Genomic DNA, 16,974 nt, shown 5'->3' with positions numbered 1-16,974 from the left:
GTAACCAATTAGTATGTGGTGTAACTGATGGTGCTTGCATCAGAGCCGAAATAAAATGTCAGAATATATCTAAAATAAATGTCAAAATAAAATGTCAGAATATATCTAAAATAAATGTATACATGTATGAGACACATCTATTGAAATATCTTAAACCTAAATTATATACAAATAATGTACATGCTTCTTCGGATGCAAATATTTCCTGCCACGTAACGGCGCATGCGTAGCGGATGACTACCCATTTGACGACGTGTACCCGGTCTGTACAAGTAGTCGGGTACCTATCGTTCCTCGGACTTAGCTTGCAAAACCTTAAGTAAGCGGTATCATGGGAGGATCGCAGAGTGTGGAGATACCTGGCGGTGGCTCAGAGGGCTACCACGTCCTCCGTGTGAGTTATTTGCATGCATATCCTGATTCCTGAGTGATATCCTGCTTCTAGCACGTAGCCTAGCATTGCTAATTTTCCAGCACTGTGTTGACTAGTAAGATGAGTGTCATGTCGGGCCAATGTGGCGGAGAAACACAAATCACACATGCAACGTTGTCGTGTGTATGGGATGCTTTCGGTTTGCGCCTACAAGTGGCAACCTGTAAAATGTACTTGCCTAAAGCAATAAGTTGCTAAATGCTACATGCTACATGCTACGCGGCTGCAGCGAATGGCACCTGCCACAATGGTTTGCAGAATGCTCTCGTTGTATGATGTGTGGACTCTTTATCTGTGCAGTGAGGGATATTTAAAACGTGTGTGCACCGCATTTGTTGTGAATTTTCCCATTCTCTGAATTTTAACATCGTGAGCTAAATGCTAATTTTGGCATTCCTATGCATTGACAGAAATAAAGCAATGCAAGCATTTAGATCCCACTCGATATCTTCATTATTCACCTGAAGACTGAGATCATGTGTTTTGTACTTTCCACAAACAATCCAGAGATTGATACACATTTGGGCATCCCTACTCTTTGTCTTGCAGGTTCAGGAGAATTCCCCAGGTCACCGAGCAGGACTGGAACCTTTTTTTGACTTCATTGTCTCCATCAATAACACCCGCCTGGTAAGTCAACTGTGGAATGTGCTCACAACTCGAAATTCAAACTAAAAAAATAAAAACAGTTGTCTGTAGTGAGCTAATATAATAGGATGAACACTTACCTAATTGCTTCTTCTGTATGACATTTGGTCCACAGAACAAGGACAATGACACCTTGAAGGACCTTCTGAAAGCCAGTGTGGAGAAACCAGCCAAGATGTTAGTATACTCCTCAAAGACTCTGGAGCTGAGGGAGTCCACAGTCACACCCAGCAACCTGTGGGGTGGCCAGGGCTTGCTCGGGGTCTCCATTCGCTTCTGCAGCTTTGAAGGTGCCAATGAGAACGTCTGGCACGTGCTGGTATGTAAACCTCACTCTCGCAGCTGTCGCCCAACGCTAACCTGCTGCACACTTCCTAGGAAGTGGAGCCAAATTCACCCGCAGCTCTCGCTGGTTTGAGACCACACACTGACTACATCATTGGAGCGGACACTGTTATGAATGAGGTGGGCTATCAATGCATGAACCTGTGTTTGTCCTCTTTTACCCGGTCGTGATAATTGATTGTCTTTCCTGCGCAGTCCGAGGACTTGTTCTCATTGATCGAGAGCCACGAGGGGAAGGGACTGAAGCTCTACGTGTACAACACAGATACTGACAACTGCAGAGAGGTGGTCATTACACCCAACAGTGCCTGGGGAGGAGAGGGAAGGTAATATTAAAGATATTCACCTTTCCTTGCAAAAGAACATAATGTCCATTTTTAGTCCTTAGCGATATTGTAAAATTTTCTGTGTATATTAAAAAACTATAATGATCGCACAGATTCGTCAGCACGAAGCTGTGCAATGTTTTCTTTACTTGAAGTTAGTCTTGGGATCATGGTTCCAATTAGAAGAAACATCTTCAACTAGGCGAGTAACAAACAAACCAAGGAGGTAATTAGTCTGTTTATCGCTAATGTTAGTTAGAGCGAGCTTTCCAAGCAGGAATATACAACAATCCATCTCATTTATAGTTGTGTGCTTTGGGGATTTGTACTTCAAGACGATACTTTGGGAAGCTATTATTAGTCATTTAATTAAAGTAGCAGCAGCGGTAAAACGCAATTGTTCTTTTTGCTTAAGGGCCTCACTCATGGTTGCTGTTAGAGTATAATTGGAGGAGAAATCATGGTGATAAAACCACATGGCCAAAGTCAAATGAATCCGGGAAATGCACATATTAGACACCAACAAATACTTGTGCGTTAGTTGTAGTAGTAGTAGTAATAATAATAACTTTTTATTTTTCCATCAGTGACCATTTCATGGTACCGTAATTTTCGGACTATAAGTCGCACCGGAGTATAAGTCGCACCAGCCATAAAATGCCCAAAAAAGTGAAAAAAAACATATAAGTCGCTCCGGAGTATAAGTCGCATTTTGGGGGGCAATTTATTCGACAAAATCCAACACCAAGAACAGTCATGAACGAGCAACAACAGGCTAAACGATAGGTATGCTAACGTGACATAAACACAAACTAAGAGCTGAGAAGGGCCCTGACGTAAAATTCAGAGTTATTCAAAAAAACGATTACATAAATAACACGTTAATAAAACCATCTGTCACTCCAATTCATTAAATCCATCAATCGTCCTTTGTCAACAATGCGTGCGCGCCGCTGACGGCTCTTGCACTTCAAAATATTCCACAGGCCCATATAACGATATATAAATTATATATCAAATAACTGTTATATAAGCAATAATGTTATCAAACCATCTGTGCACTCTAAATCATTAAATCCATCGATCAAATTCCTCGTCCTTTGTCAACAACGCCGCGCGTGCGTGCGCCCTGACGTCAGCCTCGTCGTTATTCCACAGATCTACTATATAACTATATTGTAGCGTTAACAAAGTTCAAGGAAAGACGTGGGTTTGGTAAACGGCTCTTTATTTAACAAAACAAACTTCCAGGCGTGTGGCGGCGTGGACTTCCAGCCACGGAAATGGAAGAGAGCTCCATAGAATAGGACCGGGCGTGCGTAAAAGCCATGACCGAGCCCCATCCACCGTCCCCGGACAGCCACCCGGCCGAGCGCCGGCCCTCGACTTCCATCCACGGAGGTGAAAGACAGCTCGGTAGAGGACCGGGCGTGCGTAAAAGCATTGTCCGAGCCCCATCCACCGTCCCTGGACAGCCACCCGGCCGAGCGCCGGCCCCCGACTTCAATCCACGGAAGTGAAAGAGAGCTCCGTCGAGTCAATCTTTGTCCTTTATGTAAACAACGCCGCGTCGCGCTGCTGACGTCGCGCTGCTGACGTCGCGCTGCTGACGTCGCGCTGCTGACCGCGACGGCGCGCTGCTGACCGCGACGTCGCGCTGCTGACGTCACTTGAAATTCAAATTACAGTAATCCCTTGCTACATTGCGGTTCGTTTATCGCGGTTTCATTTTTTTTTCTTTTTTTTTTTTTTTTGAAAATTTGTGAAAAAAAACACAAGTCGCTCCTGAGTATAAGTCGCCCCCCCCCACCCAAACTATGGAAAAAAACACGATTTTTAGTCCGAAAATTACGGTAGTTAAGATTTTTTTTTTTGTCGACCAGATTATTATTTTTTTTATATATTGGTAGATTATTAGTGCTTGAGGTCTGTAGGCATCATTGACAGAATGTCAACATTTGACTTAAAATATCATCTTTGTTCATTTTCTCTCCACCACAGCCTTGGATGCGGGATTGGCTATGGATACCTCCACAGGATTCCTACACGACCTTTTGAGGAGGGAAAGAAGTTCAGCTTTCCAGGGAATGCTTCTGGAGGGCCCATCAGTCCGTTGAAGGATGGATTCACTGAGGTTTATAATGTCAACATTCCACTTCTACAATATCTTTTAGCAGCTGTGAAAATGAAGAACTTTTTGCCCAGGTCCAGTTATCAGCGGTGACCCCGCCTCCTACTGCCCACACTATCCCCTCTGGCCTTGAAGACTCGCTGTCAGGCCTGTCAATCACTACAGCCCCGCCCACCATGCCGAGCGAACTGCAGACCGGTACGTCCTGTATTTTATGTGATCATAACACCAACATTGTAATCTATGTTATGTATCCTGCCCTCCAAATATGTTGAATATCCGAAGACGGTAAGGTCAACCACTAGGCCAGGTTGAAGGTTGACTCCAGGTTTAATAACAAGGGAAAGGGTGAAACTGGGAGAATTCAAACCACATTGTATAATCAGTCATACGAACTAAATGAATTAAATCGATATGAAATCTCAATCATGCTTTTATCCTATCGTCTAACATCACAGAAACTATAATTTCAGAACTCAAAAATCTATTTCGATCCATAATAACTTAAACAAAGATACATACCAACGATGCCTTGTATAACACAAAATGTAGGTAGTAGTTACATTACGAACTGCAGGAGAGAGTAGAACAAGCAGCGTTCTCTTTCAACACTGTGCTGAAACATGCGCTTACTTCCTGATTCTAGTCACGTGACCTACTCTATCTTAACACTGATCACAGACTACTGGCTGGCTCCTTGGTCTGCGATACTGGTCCAGGGTGACGTGCAGAGTTATGTTTCCCACTCCCGCATTCAATACATGTGGCTGTATACTTGCAATCCTGGGCCATGTGTTTAGTAGATGTGCAACATTTAAAGCAGATTCTGTGCTCTTTCAGGAACGCTCTCCTCTCTTCTATGGGTTACTCCCAAAAAGCCCGACATTTCCTTAACAGGTGGGGCTTTTTGTGAATAGGGCACTAGATCGGGGCTCTCGGCTCCAGCGCTGCGCTCCGCAGCACCGACGTCCGTCTTGTGGACTGAGATCTCCCTTTGTCTGTGCATTTTCATGTTCTTGCTTGGTTCAGGAATGTCCGTTTGGCTAATGACCTTGAAGCTCGGGTCATTCATGATTTTAGCCTGATGGAAGATGAAGTCCACGAAAATTTCGAAGGGGGGGAATGAAACTCCATAACGTTGTTTGTAGCTGAATCCGTTAGTCCGCCACTTCTCTTGCAGGCTAAAGGGCAGCCTTTGAACCAGGGGACTTATTCCTCTGGCTGTGTCTAGGTACTGAAGGCCTGGAAGGGTTCCATCTGCCTTGGCTGCTCTTAATTCCATCAAGAGGTCACTGAGCTCATGGAGCTTTGCACAGTCTTTGTTGGTGATTTTTGGGAAATTGTTGATGCGTTGGAAGAGAGCCTCTTCGACTACTTCAGGGGCTCCGTAGCATCCGTCCAGTCTGTCCCATGTCATCTGGAGTCCTCGTTGGGGGTGATTAGCATTGACATCCCTGATACGCTTTGCATGCTCTCCCGACTCTTTCCCGAGCCACTTGACTAGTAGATCCATCTCTTCGCTGGGAGTGAGATTGAATCCTCTCACAGCGTTTTGGAAGAACAGTTGCCAAGCTCTGTAGCTTGCAGGCTTGTCGTTGAATTGAGTCATACCTGTAGTGACCAGCTCGCGACGGGCGAAATATCTGACAACATCGTTCATACCTGATTGGTCGTGCTGGTTGCTTTGGGGTGTGTAGTTGGGCACGGTAGGACGTGATGGACCCCGGTATCTGGGTGTAGCTGTATTTGTGCCCTGTTGGCCCTGTGTATCTCTTGGAATAAGAGATGTGAGAGGGGCATGTTGTTGTGGCCAATGAGCTGGTAGTCTGTTCGCTGGTGTATAGGTGAGGTTGGCATCGGTCGGACCATTCTCTGATATGGGCCGTGGAGCTGTAATAGAGTTACCTGGCACGGTATTTGCACGTAGATATGAATCGTCACCTTGCGGGGGAAGATAAGGTGCTGATGCAGACTCTACGTGTAGCCGTCTTGCCTCGTCGTGAGAGTGTAGATGTGGTGCCATTGTTGGGTCTGTGAATCGCTGTCCAGGCTCGTCTTGAGAAAATGGTTGTGATGCCAAGGTTAGCCGAGTACGTAGCTTAACAGGCTCATCCTGGGAGAGTACATGTGGCGGCGCTGGGGGCTCTGTGTATAGCTGGTTAGTGTCATCCTGAGTGAGAAGGTGCGGAGGCGGGTTGGATAATACGTTTAGCGGGTCAGTTTCGGTAAGAGCGTATTCTTCCAGCGCAGTGGTTGAATGCTCCTTGGACTGCTGAGCGACATATTCTCTGGTCCATTCCAGTGGGTTAAAGGGATTCTCATCGAGTTGAATCTTCCTGCTACCTCGCTCACTACCGTTGATGCTAGCCGCTGCTTCTAGAGACTCTGCTTTGGCCTCAGCCGCAGCCACGTTTTTCTCTAGTGATAGCTTCATCATGCGTGCCTCTAATTGTGCCTTTTCCATTTTCAGAATCATTTCTTTATCTGTGAAGGAAAGGAGTACTTTCGCTGCCTCGGCTTCGGCGCGGGCCATGGCAGCAGCATTGCCAGAGGACGTTTTTGTAGAACATGATTTGTAAGATTTAGACTTCAGTGACTGTTCTTTTTGTCCATCCATAGTCTGAGTTTGGCGTTTAACTTTGTTACCTTCTGAGATGAAGACGTTGTTTCACTATCCTGCCCTCCAAATATGTTGAATATCCGAAGACAGTAAGCTCAACCACTTTCACTCATCAAGACTCTGAAGGCCAAGTTGAAGGTTGACTCCAGGTTTAATAACAAGGGAAAGGGTGAAACTGGGAGAATACAAACCACATTGTATAATCAGTCATACGAACTAAATGAATTAAATCGATATGAAATCTCAATCATGCTTTTATCCTATCGTCTAACATCACAGAAACTATAATTTCAGAACTCAAAAGATCTATTTCGAGCCATAATAACTTAAACAAAGATACATACCAACGATTCCTTGTATAACACAAAATGTAGGTAGTAGTTTTGCCGAACTGCAGGAGAGAATAGAGCAAGCAGCGTTCTCTTTCAACACTGTGCTGAAACATGCGCTTACTTCCTGATTCTAGTCACGTGACCTACTCTATCTTAACACTGATCACAGACTACAAAGACATGACATTAAGACTTATCGAAAATGCTGCAAGAAATAATTGGGCCGAGTCGGGTACATTTTTTATTTTATTTATTTCTTTATATTTGATGGCACACAAAACTGTCACAATACTCACAAACGTGGCTCTTGGCTCCCTCACCAGGTTTGCCGACAGTTCCCCTGCTGCCCTCCTCCAATCCGACCCTCAGCCCCCTCGCCCCCCTCAATCCTGCCACAGCCACCTTCAACCCCGCCACCACACTACCAGGTGGGTGGGTCAGTTTAACTGCGCCATGCCAGTTGACTGTTTGCAGTGATGACAACTTTTTCTTCACACACTAAGTGAGGTGATTTAATATGCATGTTGTGTTTTCCTTTTAGGGTTGATGCCACTCCCAGCTGGTTTACCTCCGTTGCCCAATCTTCCCAATCTCAACCTTACGCTCCCGGACCTTGGCACCATCTCACTAGCGGGCACTGGCACCTTAATGCCAGGCGGAACCACAGGTACATGACTCCACCTGTCAGCATCCTGACACAACAGACTAATCAAAACCAAATCAGATAAAAACCAAAGCAATATTTCCCAATGCAAACAATCTAAATCCAATTGATCAACTCATGCCGCCTCAAAATACGAACCCACAAAATAAAAACTTTTTATATAAAATATCTATAGTATAATATACAGAAAACAATGTGAAATAAGTACAACTGAATAATAAATAGATCCATTAATATTAAACATCTTTAATTATTTGAACAATGTATACATGTACACGTTAAGGCCATGTTGGTATCCAAGCACCCTCTTTTGGTAAAAACGTAGAACTGCACCTAAGTAGCGAATTAAGTCAACCGTGGAGGTACAGAAAATGGATGGATGGCTTGATGAAAGAAATGCTGCACCCTGTAACTTGCTTGGCGCTACTTGAATTGGGCTGACAAAATATGACGTGAACAGAAACACAGACAAACCTTATAAGAAAATACATCTCTGATTAGATCTGTAAAAAAAAAAATTGAAAAGTTGAATGACCTTGTGACTCGACATCCCCCTTTCTTTCCATTGCAGTTCCCCCGCTGACAGCTCCCCTGAACATACCTGGCCTGGCCCCTCTGCCCCCTTTGCCCACCATGCTGCCCTCCCAGCTGACTCCCCTCCTGCCTCAGGGCATGGCTCCCATGCTGCCCACTTCCATGACCGTCGCCCCTTCGGCCTCTGTCACCATGACGCCTGTCGTGGCGTCTGTCGGCGATGTCACAATCCCCACGGAACTGCCACTTCTTTCGGAGACAACACTAACGTCCTCGTAACCTGGGAATGTATCTCTCTCAACCCATCGAACCAAAACAAACACGCGGTTTCTCTTTCCTTTCCCGTCTGTTTTTCTCTGTTTAGTTTTCTATTTATTTGGCCAAGAGGGACAGGCTAAAACCCGGTCAGAGATTCCAGGTGTGCGGGAGGTTTATGAAGAACACGTCTTCATTAACAGATTGTTTTATTGCAGTGGAGCAGGTCGCACTGCAGCTTGCCTTCAATAACACTTTGGCATGTTCCTTTATTCACCTTTCTGCTGTCACTTTTTTCTGTTTAAGAATGTTCCATTGTTCCAGAATTGACTGAAAGATTCATTCAAACACTTTTTTATATACCCTATAAGCAAACAAGGCTTTCATAATCATTAATCATACATGCGGCCTAACGTAGAAAAGAGAACCTGCACTGTTGTACTAATCAATCTTGAATCTATAAAATTAATCTATAAAATGCTGAATAATTAAGAACCTGTCTAGCCTTGTATTCCTGCCATATACCAGTGCATCACAAAGTGCAATATTGTTGGGGGGAATAAAAAATATCTGTAGCAAGGACGTGCGGTCAGGGAAGGCAGGCTCTGGCTCACCTGTCATGACAAGTAAAAAAAAAAAAAAAAAAAAAGATTGTCCACTGATCTTTATTTTGAAAATGTTTGTAGTCAAAATTACTGAAATATCATATTTCCTGTTCAAATACAAAGGTGAAATGCTTTGTTTTGCTGATGGGACATAAAACCGCAGTAAAAAGGCACAGGTTGAGGCAGATAATACCGTATTTTTCGGACTAAAAGTCACTCCGGAATGTACGTCGCATTAGCCATAAAATGCACAATAAAGGGAAAAAAAACATAAGTCGCTCCGGAGTATAAGTCGCATTTTGGGGGAAATTTATTCGACAAAATCCAACACCAAGAACAGACATGAACGAGCAACAACAGGCTAAACGATACGGTATGCTAACGTGACATAAACACAAACGAAGAGCTGAGAACGGGCCTGACGTAAAATTGACAGTTATCCAAATAACTATAACATAAATAACACCTTTATCAAACCATCTGTGTCACTCCAAATCATTAAATCTATCAATCGTCCTTTATGTCAACAATGCCGGGTGCGCGCCGCTGACGGCGGTTGCACTTCAAAATATTCCACAGGCCCATATAATTATAAACAACAATTTTATCAAACAATCTCTGTCACTCCAAGTCATTAAATCCCGTGATCGAATCCTTTGTCCTTTATGTAAAACACCGCCGCCGCGTATGTTCAGATTACAGTAATCGCGGTTCATTTATCGCGGTTTCACTTCATCGCGGATTTTTGAATTTTGAAAATTTGTGAAAAAATTCACATAAGTCGCTCCTGAGTATGTCCCCCCCCCTATGGAAAAGAACGCGATTTATAGTCCGAAAAATACGGTACTCTGCCGCACTGAAGGGCGGCGTACGTGAGCAATGGGTGATTAATGCTGCCCCATTTGTTGCTTTTGCGGTAGACGAGACTACGGATGTCACAAACAAAGCACAGATCTGTTATTTGTTGGTACACACAGGATTTGATGATAGACGAGCCCCTGCTGTAGCTACCTATGTATGTTTTGGGAGTATTGGAGAAATACAACTGTTGTGAAAAATTAGTTGCTCAAACATACGACGGAGCTGCTGTGATAGCATGGACCAAAATAAAAAAAAAAGGTCCCTAAAGTGAAGGAAAATAAGGAGGACTTTCACAACAAAGTAACAGCAATTTTTGTGACAAAGGATAGGCGCATGGACTGCATCTACAAATAAAGGTAAGACCACGAATAGTGTGTGTGCGTGCTGATGAGATGTGAAATAACCAGAAGCCAATTGAATAAGCTACCCTTTTGGGTTTATATATTTGTAAATCTGACTCTTAAGGAGTCATGAACCTCACCACACGTCACTGCTCTGTAGTTCAGTAGAAAGTGAAACTTGTGTATTTTCAGGAGTGTAAAAAATGTCATCCCAATTTCAGTAAATGAGAATATAGAATCATTAAAAGTATTTAAATATATACATTAAGTTGGAATTTACCATTTTTAAAAAAGGAATCTACATCTTAAATCTAATACGCAAGTTTCACTTTTTGAATTAAACTGAAACATTGTAAGCTATATCAATTTGAAATTCATTCTACATTTAATTTGTTCATCAATTCAAGGATTAGTGCTACCATTACCCTGTTTTATTTTGCTTTGAATGTCTGCTTGTTTTTTTTTAATATACAATCTGCCACAAACTATAAAACAGAGGCAGGCTGAAAAGTAACAGTCATCAAGTTTCCAGTCATCAGAATACACCAACATACTTTTGATAGTCTAGTGAGTCAATTTACTACATGACAATGCAACAATCTATCACAATAGCCACTAAATTTAGATTTAAATAACATAGAATTGCATACATAGTTCAGTGTTAACAGCAGTCTAACCATCCATTGTTAGTGCATTAAATGAAGACTACTAGGTTTGTGAAAATTGTAATTGCATACTATATCAAGTGAGAAGATTGCAATTTATTAACAGTGATTACAAGCGTCTTCAAAAAATCCCACAGGCATGAAGGTGTCCTAAACAACAGTGTGCAGTGTGTACCTAAACAGGTGAAGGGAAGTTACTGTACTGCTAATCGCCCATCTATTGTGATCAGTCGGCACTTTTGTGTCGTGGCAGAAAGTACCATGGCATACCTACAAACGATACCTTTGCAGCAAATTGCACTACATTTGTAATGCAAGCAAAAACAGTGTTTTTACACAGATAATGAGACACTGGAATGTGTTTAAAATGCAAATTGCAATTGACACATTCACCGGCTGACAGTAAATACTGTACTCATGTACTGGCTAATACATGTACTGAATGTCTCTCAAAGCTGGTAGTTAATGTTTATAGCATTTAGGCAATATATATGAAACTTCCCAATGAATGTTAATATTAGAGACACATTTAAATGGCAGTAAATATGTGTCAACGTCTTGCCGCAAGGACGCAGGTGAGAGTATGTCAACAGACAGCGAGCTAATAAAGAACTACAAGTTCAAGAGGAATGTGGTGATGACACGCAGGCAATGAGTGAACAATGGGGTTGCTTAGAGGAGGTAGAGAGGAAGATACACGACTGTTTAAATAAGGCCTATTAGAAGAAGGATAGTGTTTCAGTGCAAGATCTCCAGGAGGAGACGTTTGAAATCTCCGCCGCACTCGGCATCCAGGGCATCTTTTAAGGTGACGTCATACTTTTCCAGGTACATGTCCTTCACCGTCTCCAGGTCAATCTGATGGATAATTGTGCCAACAACACACAGAATTAAAAAAAGAAAAAATGTGCTGTCATACTCCATGATGTCCAGAGGCATGAGCATTACTTTTTTTTTTTTAATTAAGTGATGGAGCAGATCTGCAACATCGTTGTACCTGATCACATGTAACGCAACCGTGGTTGCACACAAACACACACGCACCTCAGAGCGGCCCACGATCAAGCGGATGAGTGTGTCCTCATCGGTGCCGAGTCCCTTCATAGCAGCATTAATGCGTCGCGCAAAGTACAGTTGAGGGTTCTTGGCGCACCGAACTATTCAACACACATCTTGGATTAGAAGACTACTTGAGACGCTTTCAAAGTATCGTGTTTGCAGATGTTCGTCTGACCCAATACCGCATCTTTATTACCTAGAGTGACGTAACAGTCCTTTAGGGTTCCTGTGGCCTCAGAGTCAATCGTGTCCAAAATGTCTGTCCCTGATAGCTTAAAGACAAAAATTTGAGACTTTACTGACTCGCATTACAAACAGATTCTGCTCCAGAATGAGTGTGTGCCCGACTTACTGCTTCATAAGATTTAAAGGTGGCCTGGAGCTGCATGTAGTTTCTGTGTGTGAGGATGTAGCTGAAGGTGGACTCATCTGTCCCAAACATGCCTTCTCCTGCCTGGTGGTTACGATCAAATGACAGCAGGAAATCGTTCGCTTCAATCTGGAGCTCATTAAAACACATTTGGCTGACAGCACTTTTTGGGATTATTTGACGCATTGGGAGTTAGATGAGAAACAATCAGGCCCTAAGACCCCAAATATGCTGTTGGTGGACATCGTCTACATGATCTCCTAAAATTCAAATCATTTAGATATATCTTGTACCTAATAACTGTATATACCGGTTAAAAAATGAATATATTGAAGCCACTGTAACATTATACACGGTGTGACTATTTAATTGCGTGATTATTTCTTGTACCACTAGAGGAAGCTGTTGCACCATATCCCCGCCTCACATAATTCAAAACCTCCAAAACTGCCAAGCTGAACAGATATGTCACAAATAATTGTCCTGTCTGTCATTTCAAAATGTCAACACGAGCAGAAAAGACCTGTTTTGTTCAATCTTTTCAAAATGTACCTCAAACAAAGACGCGGCGTCCTGTTCGGCTAAGCCCTCATCCACCTCAAAGCCCTCGTCTCTGCTCGCCTGTAGACAGATTCAATGATGAAGATATAGAGATATAGTGAGAAGTGGAAAAGCCCAAGCGATGGCTTAAAACAAATAGACGCATATTATGTGGGATCATAAATAATCATCTGCAAGGCATTTTTCGAGGACATATTTGGATGGCACATTTCTGCGGACATGAGTCATACTGTGCTTGTCATTTTTCACGAGGGGAAGGAAACGGGTGGGTGTGAAAGGGATGAAGTTGGTATGCAGGCGGAACAATGATGTGATGTGTCGCTGAATATCTCAGTAGGCGAAGAAAAGCGTGCAAAGCTATTTTGTGGAGGTTATCGCAAGGGGAGATGCAATTCCAATTTGTCCTCCATTTTATTGACTCGTTTTGAAGCATGATTATTCTACAATTTGGTCAAGTTGAATCAAACGCGTTTACCTGCAGGAGTGAGATAAGGAGGTTCTTCACGTCTCCGCTGGTGTCATCGTCAATGTCAGCCTCCAGGTCATGTTCAAGCACTGCAAAGTTACAGTTCCTCCTTTTAGTCTTCTAATAAGTACATAACGTAAGATGGTGTACAGATTTTTCCCCCCACACAGACATCCTCTAATTGTGATCTGTAACTTTTGGCTCTACTTTAAATTGGGATAGACTTAGTCAATGTTCTGCGGAAAAAAAAAACTTGTCTACAGGCTCCAACATCATGCCTCAAAATAAAACTTACCCTGGGCATAGGCCTCTTTGTAACTGTTGATGTCCTGATAGTGAAAAAAAGACAAAGAAAATTGATAAACATTTAATTAGAAATATGAAAGCTGCCAAGAGTCCAAGTTGAGAGTCACCTTTTTTAAATTCGACTATTCTTGTTGGGGTTGTAGTGGGAATATTGTAACAAATTCAATTTATTGTCTTGAATTAGGATTGTGCTATGATTTCTGTATTCCGTGGCTATTTTTAACAACATACACTTTACATCAACTGTATTCACAACTATAATAGTTGCTTGCTAAGATTTTTTTTTTTAAATTCAAGAAACGCTATTTTGCGAACATTTAGTCAAGAGTTTTAGCATGTCCAAATATGGAAAAAAATAATCAGATCTTGGATATGTTAAAATTAAGACTTAATACTTTGGATTGCTTTTTCAAAATGCTAAACCACTTTGGTGCGCTGCCAAAGTGATTTTAGCATATGTTGACAGACCTCATTAGTAGCCGTGCACAGGATCTCCACAAGCACGGGTTCATCTGTGCCTGCCCCCTTCATGGCCTTGCTCAGCTCCTTGGCAAAGAAGACATTTGGCGGGTCCAACATGGCCACAATAGCGTTCTCAAAGCTGCCAGTCAATTCCTTTTTCAGGACCTCTTCTAACTCCTGAAGGAATAGGCACACTGTAACACAATGTACTGATGATATGAAACAGAAGGCCAGATGAGGAGGTACTCACATCATCGTACTTTTCAAAGTAAGCTTGCTTGATTTCCAGACGTTGGACTGCCGAGCGATTGGCCAGGATTTGAATAATGGCTTCTTCATCCGTACCTGAAGGAGCACATTTCATAATGAGAAACATCGGTATGCACGCAAACAACTATTCATTTAATGGTAGTCTTCAACAAATCTAACATACAACGACAGATAAAGACTTTTGGGTATTTTCCGATTTTTACGAGAATTGTTTTGAACATTCTGAGTCATCCCTTATGGGAGAATTTAATGAATCTTTGTCAGCTTTTTATGAAGGATTTATTTTGCGTTTCTAGAAAATTATTGTATCTTTGCCTCAAACCTTGAGACATTCCACCCCCCTCAAGGAAAGAAAATCCTAGCTCCGCCACGGCAATGCATTTAAAAACACACCAAATGCAGATGCGTCCACTGTGACCGATCGGGGAAAAGTGTTATAAATGACATACTCACCTACACCTTTGCACGCTTGTCGAATAGCCTTTATGTCAGCTGTAACATCAAAATCCTCAAATGGGACGATTGTGGGCTAAAAAGCAGAAATGTAGACAGGACCAGTGAAAATGTTTCACTTGCATGCCATGATGATAACTAAATAAATAAATAACACTGCGTTCCCAACTTCCTAGTTTTCAAACCGCCTGTTATGAGAATCTATAATATGATCTGAAACCAGAGGAGGTCTGGTCGTTGGGCGTGACATCCCGGCCGCTTGCAGACTGGTGCAGCTTGAGTGTTGCTGAGTCATTGCCAGGAGCATCCACCCAACTCCTCTCCTCATGCAATGCAGCATATTGATTAGCCCTTCTCATAAATTACTGCTCCTTATAGTGGGCAACTCTTTGCAAGAAATGTCCATATTTCGTCATTTTAAGAGATTATCTAACACTTGCTACAGTCATACTTTGTTCCACTGTAGCTTGTGATATAGTAAAAAAAAAAAAAAGTTTCTCTTCTCCAAACGCCGATGAAACCGTGGTGCACAATTTGTCCCTTACTCAAAATAACTAGTTAAACAGGTTAAAAGTTTACAATACGGTACTGAGGGAAAAGTGCGTCATTTGAAGGGAACTGACGTGAAACTCCTCAGTAGCGCCCTCCTGAAAAGCCCACAATGTTTTGTACATTGAGGTGCACATTCATCTTGAAAAGATGCGCATCAAAGCACCAAAAACCTGAAAAGCACGACGGCCTCATTCTGTAAGAACGAGCAGAACTCGCCCTGAACGACAGTAAAGGCCTAAGTTTGCAATTCCTTACCTGGACGTTGCCCATGATGGTCCGTAATCAAGTGCGTGTTGTTATAAAACCACAACAAGAAAGGTTGTAAGTGGTTTTGGTGTGTGTTCGTATAGCGAGTGTGGAGTTCGTGGAAGATCTAATGAAGAGGAGTGCCAGGTGCTGCAGAGAGGATCTGCCCTGTCCGGTTCTGCAGGACCGACGTCACCACTTTGAGGGGGGGGAGGGTGGCGGAAGGAGAGAGCGCACTTTTTGTGGGTTAAAAGTACAATGTAAAAAAAAAAAAATAGAATATCATGGATATGATCAACAGAAATATAATAAAAGACTTCTCAGGCTCGTTACGTCATTATTGTATTTATTGTCAAAGCTTCATAAACAGCTGCTGTATTGAATTTGTCCACAAGATAGCAGTGTTGCACAGCACCCGCTTATAATGTGCCGGGGGGTGAAAGAAAGCAACCTCCAAATGAATTTAGCTAAAGTTGCTTTTGAAAATTAAAGCAGACTTTAATTGTCCCTGACTGGCTGTGACCCAAGATGGAGGCTACCTCACATCTCACCCAGTCAGCCAGAACGGGCTCCAGCCACCCTAATAAGGATAAAAGGTAAAGAGAATGCATGGATCGAAGAATGATAATATTCAATTATTAAGTGAAACAGAAGGGTGACCAGTGAGTTTTAATATAAATATTTAATTCTGAATTGACAACAGTGTATTCATTGTATATACATGCAACACAATATGAATAGTCACATAGAAATAAATTCCCACATGGATGCTTTTGGGAGTAAAACCAGATAACAAGCATAAGATATTGTACGGAACATATCACATTTGATGGCTGACAGAAAAATATTAGTGAGAATTGAAAAAAAAAAGTGGTTATAGAAATCGGTTGCATCTGTGCAGTTTCCTAAAAGCTAAACAAAACAGCGGTGAAATGAAAGATCGTTGAAACAGTCATTTTGAATGATCACTCCTTTTGCACAGAATACTGTTTTGTTGATTTTGGGTGGTAAACCTTGCAGGCCCATGACACTCGTAATTTGTTTAGTATGACAATGGGGTAGAAAGGTTGACTGTTGATGATGTGGCAGTATCACAGAAAATGGCAAAAAAAAGCTATGCCATGTACAGAATTGAAATATGTGCAAACAATGTAAGAAAATCCATTCAAAATAACAGAAGTGACACAAGATTCATAAAATATTATTTTGTTTCAAAAACCATTAGGAAAAGCAAATAGCAAGCAAGATGACCCGAGCGATAAGCATCTCTTGGTGATTAAAATAAAAAAGCCAACCCATAACGCTCTACTCTGAAAATGAGTATATTGGGAAAGCCTTTACGACTCAGGGGTCTCAAACTCCAGTCCTCGGGGGCCGCATTCCTACATGTTTTCCAAGTTTCCCTCGTTAAACACACCTGATTCAAATGATCAGTTCATCCTCACGTTCTGCAGGAGCCTGATAATTGA

General features: G+C 42.3%; 2 protein-coding genes across 4 annotated transcripts; one reads left to right on the top strand and one right to left on the bottom strand.

Moving 5' to 3' along the window:
• Nucleotides 1–225: 225 nt before the first annotated feature.
• On the top strand, nt 226–8,937 carry LOC119137286 (Golgi reassembly-stacking protein 2-like). Of its 2 annotated transcripts, none has more exons than XM_037276499.1 (10): nt 226–394; nt 983–1,063; nt 1,197–1,400; nt 1,460–1,546; nt 1,622–1,752; nt 3,754–3,886; nt 3,958–4,081; nt 7,159–7,263; nt 7,377–7,502; nt 8,086–8,937. In XM_037276499.1, the coding sequence occupies exons 1-10, from the start codon at nt 332–334 to the stop codon at nt 8,310–8,312; spliced, it is 1,281 nt and encodes a 426-aa protein (XP_037132394.1). In that variant the 5' UTR covers nt 226–331; the 3' UTR covers nt 8,313–8,937. The 2 variants fall into 2 exon arrangements, with proteins under 2 accessions (XP_037132394.1, XP_037132393.1); XM_037276498.1 differs by having other exon boundaries at nt 8,071–8,937.
• A 1,576-nt stretch (nt 8,938–10,513) lies between these two features.
• LOC119137245 (annexin A13-like) lies at nt 10,514–15,691 on the bottom strand. 2 transcript variants are annotated; one of them, XM_037276416.1, is made up of 11 exons: nt 15,515–15,691; nt 14,708–14,783; nt 14,235–14,329; nt 13,991–14,161; nt 13,512–13,545; nt 13,226–13,305; nt 12,742–12,810; nt 12,172–12,273; nt 12,016–12,091; nt 11,805–11,917; nt 10,514–11,618 (listed from the first exon to the last, which is right to left on the bottom strand). In XM_037276416.1, the coding sequence occupies exons 1-11, from the start codon at nt 15,527–15,529 to the stop codon at nt 11,499–11,501; spliced, it is 951 nt and encodes a 316-aa protein (XP_037132311.1). In that variant the 5' UTR covers nt 15,530–15,691; the 3' UTR covers nt 10,514–11,498. The 2 variants fall into 2 exon arrangements, with proteins under 2 accessions (XP_037132311.1, XP_037132312.1); XM_037276417.1 differs by having other exon boundaries at nt 13,991–14,158.
• Nucleotides 15,692–16,974: the final 1,283 nt, after the last annotated feature.

The sequence above is a fragment of the Syngnathus acus genome, chromosome 17 (genome assembly GCF_901709675.1).
Source record: "Syngnathus acus chromosome 17, fSynAcu1.2, whole genome shotgun sequence".
Classification (NCBI taxonomy): Eukaryota; Metazoa; Chordata; class Actinopteri; order Syngnathiformes; family Syngnathidae; genus Syngnathus; species Syngnathus acus.
This window is presented reverse-complemented; position numbering and strand designations above follow the sequence as displayed.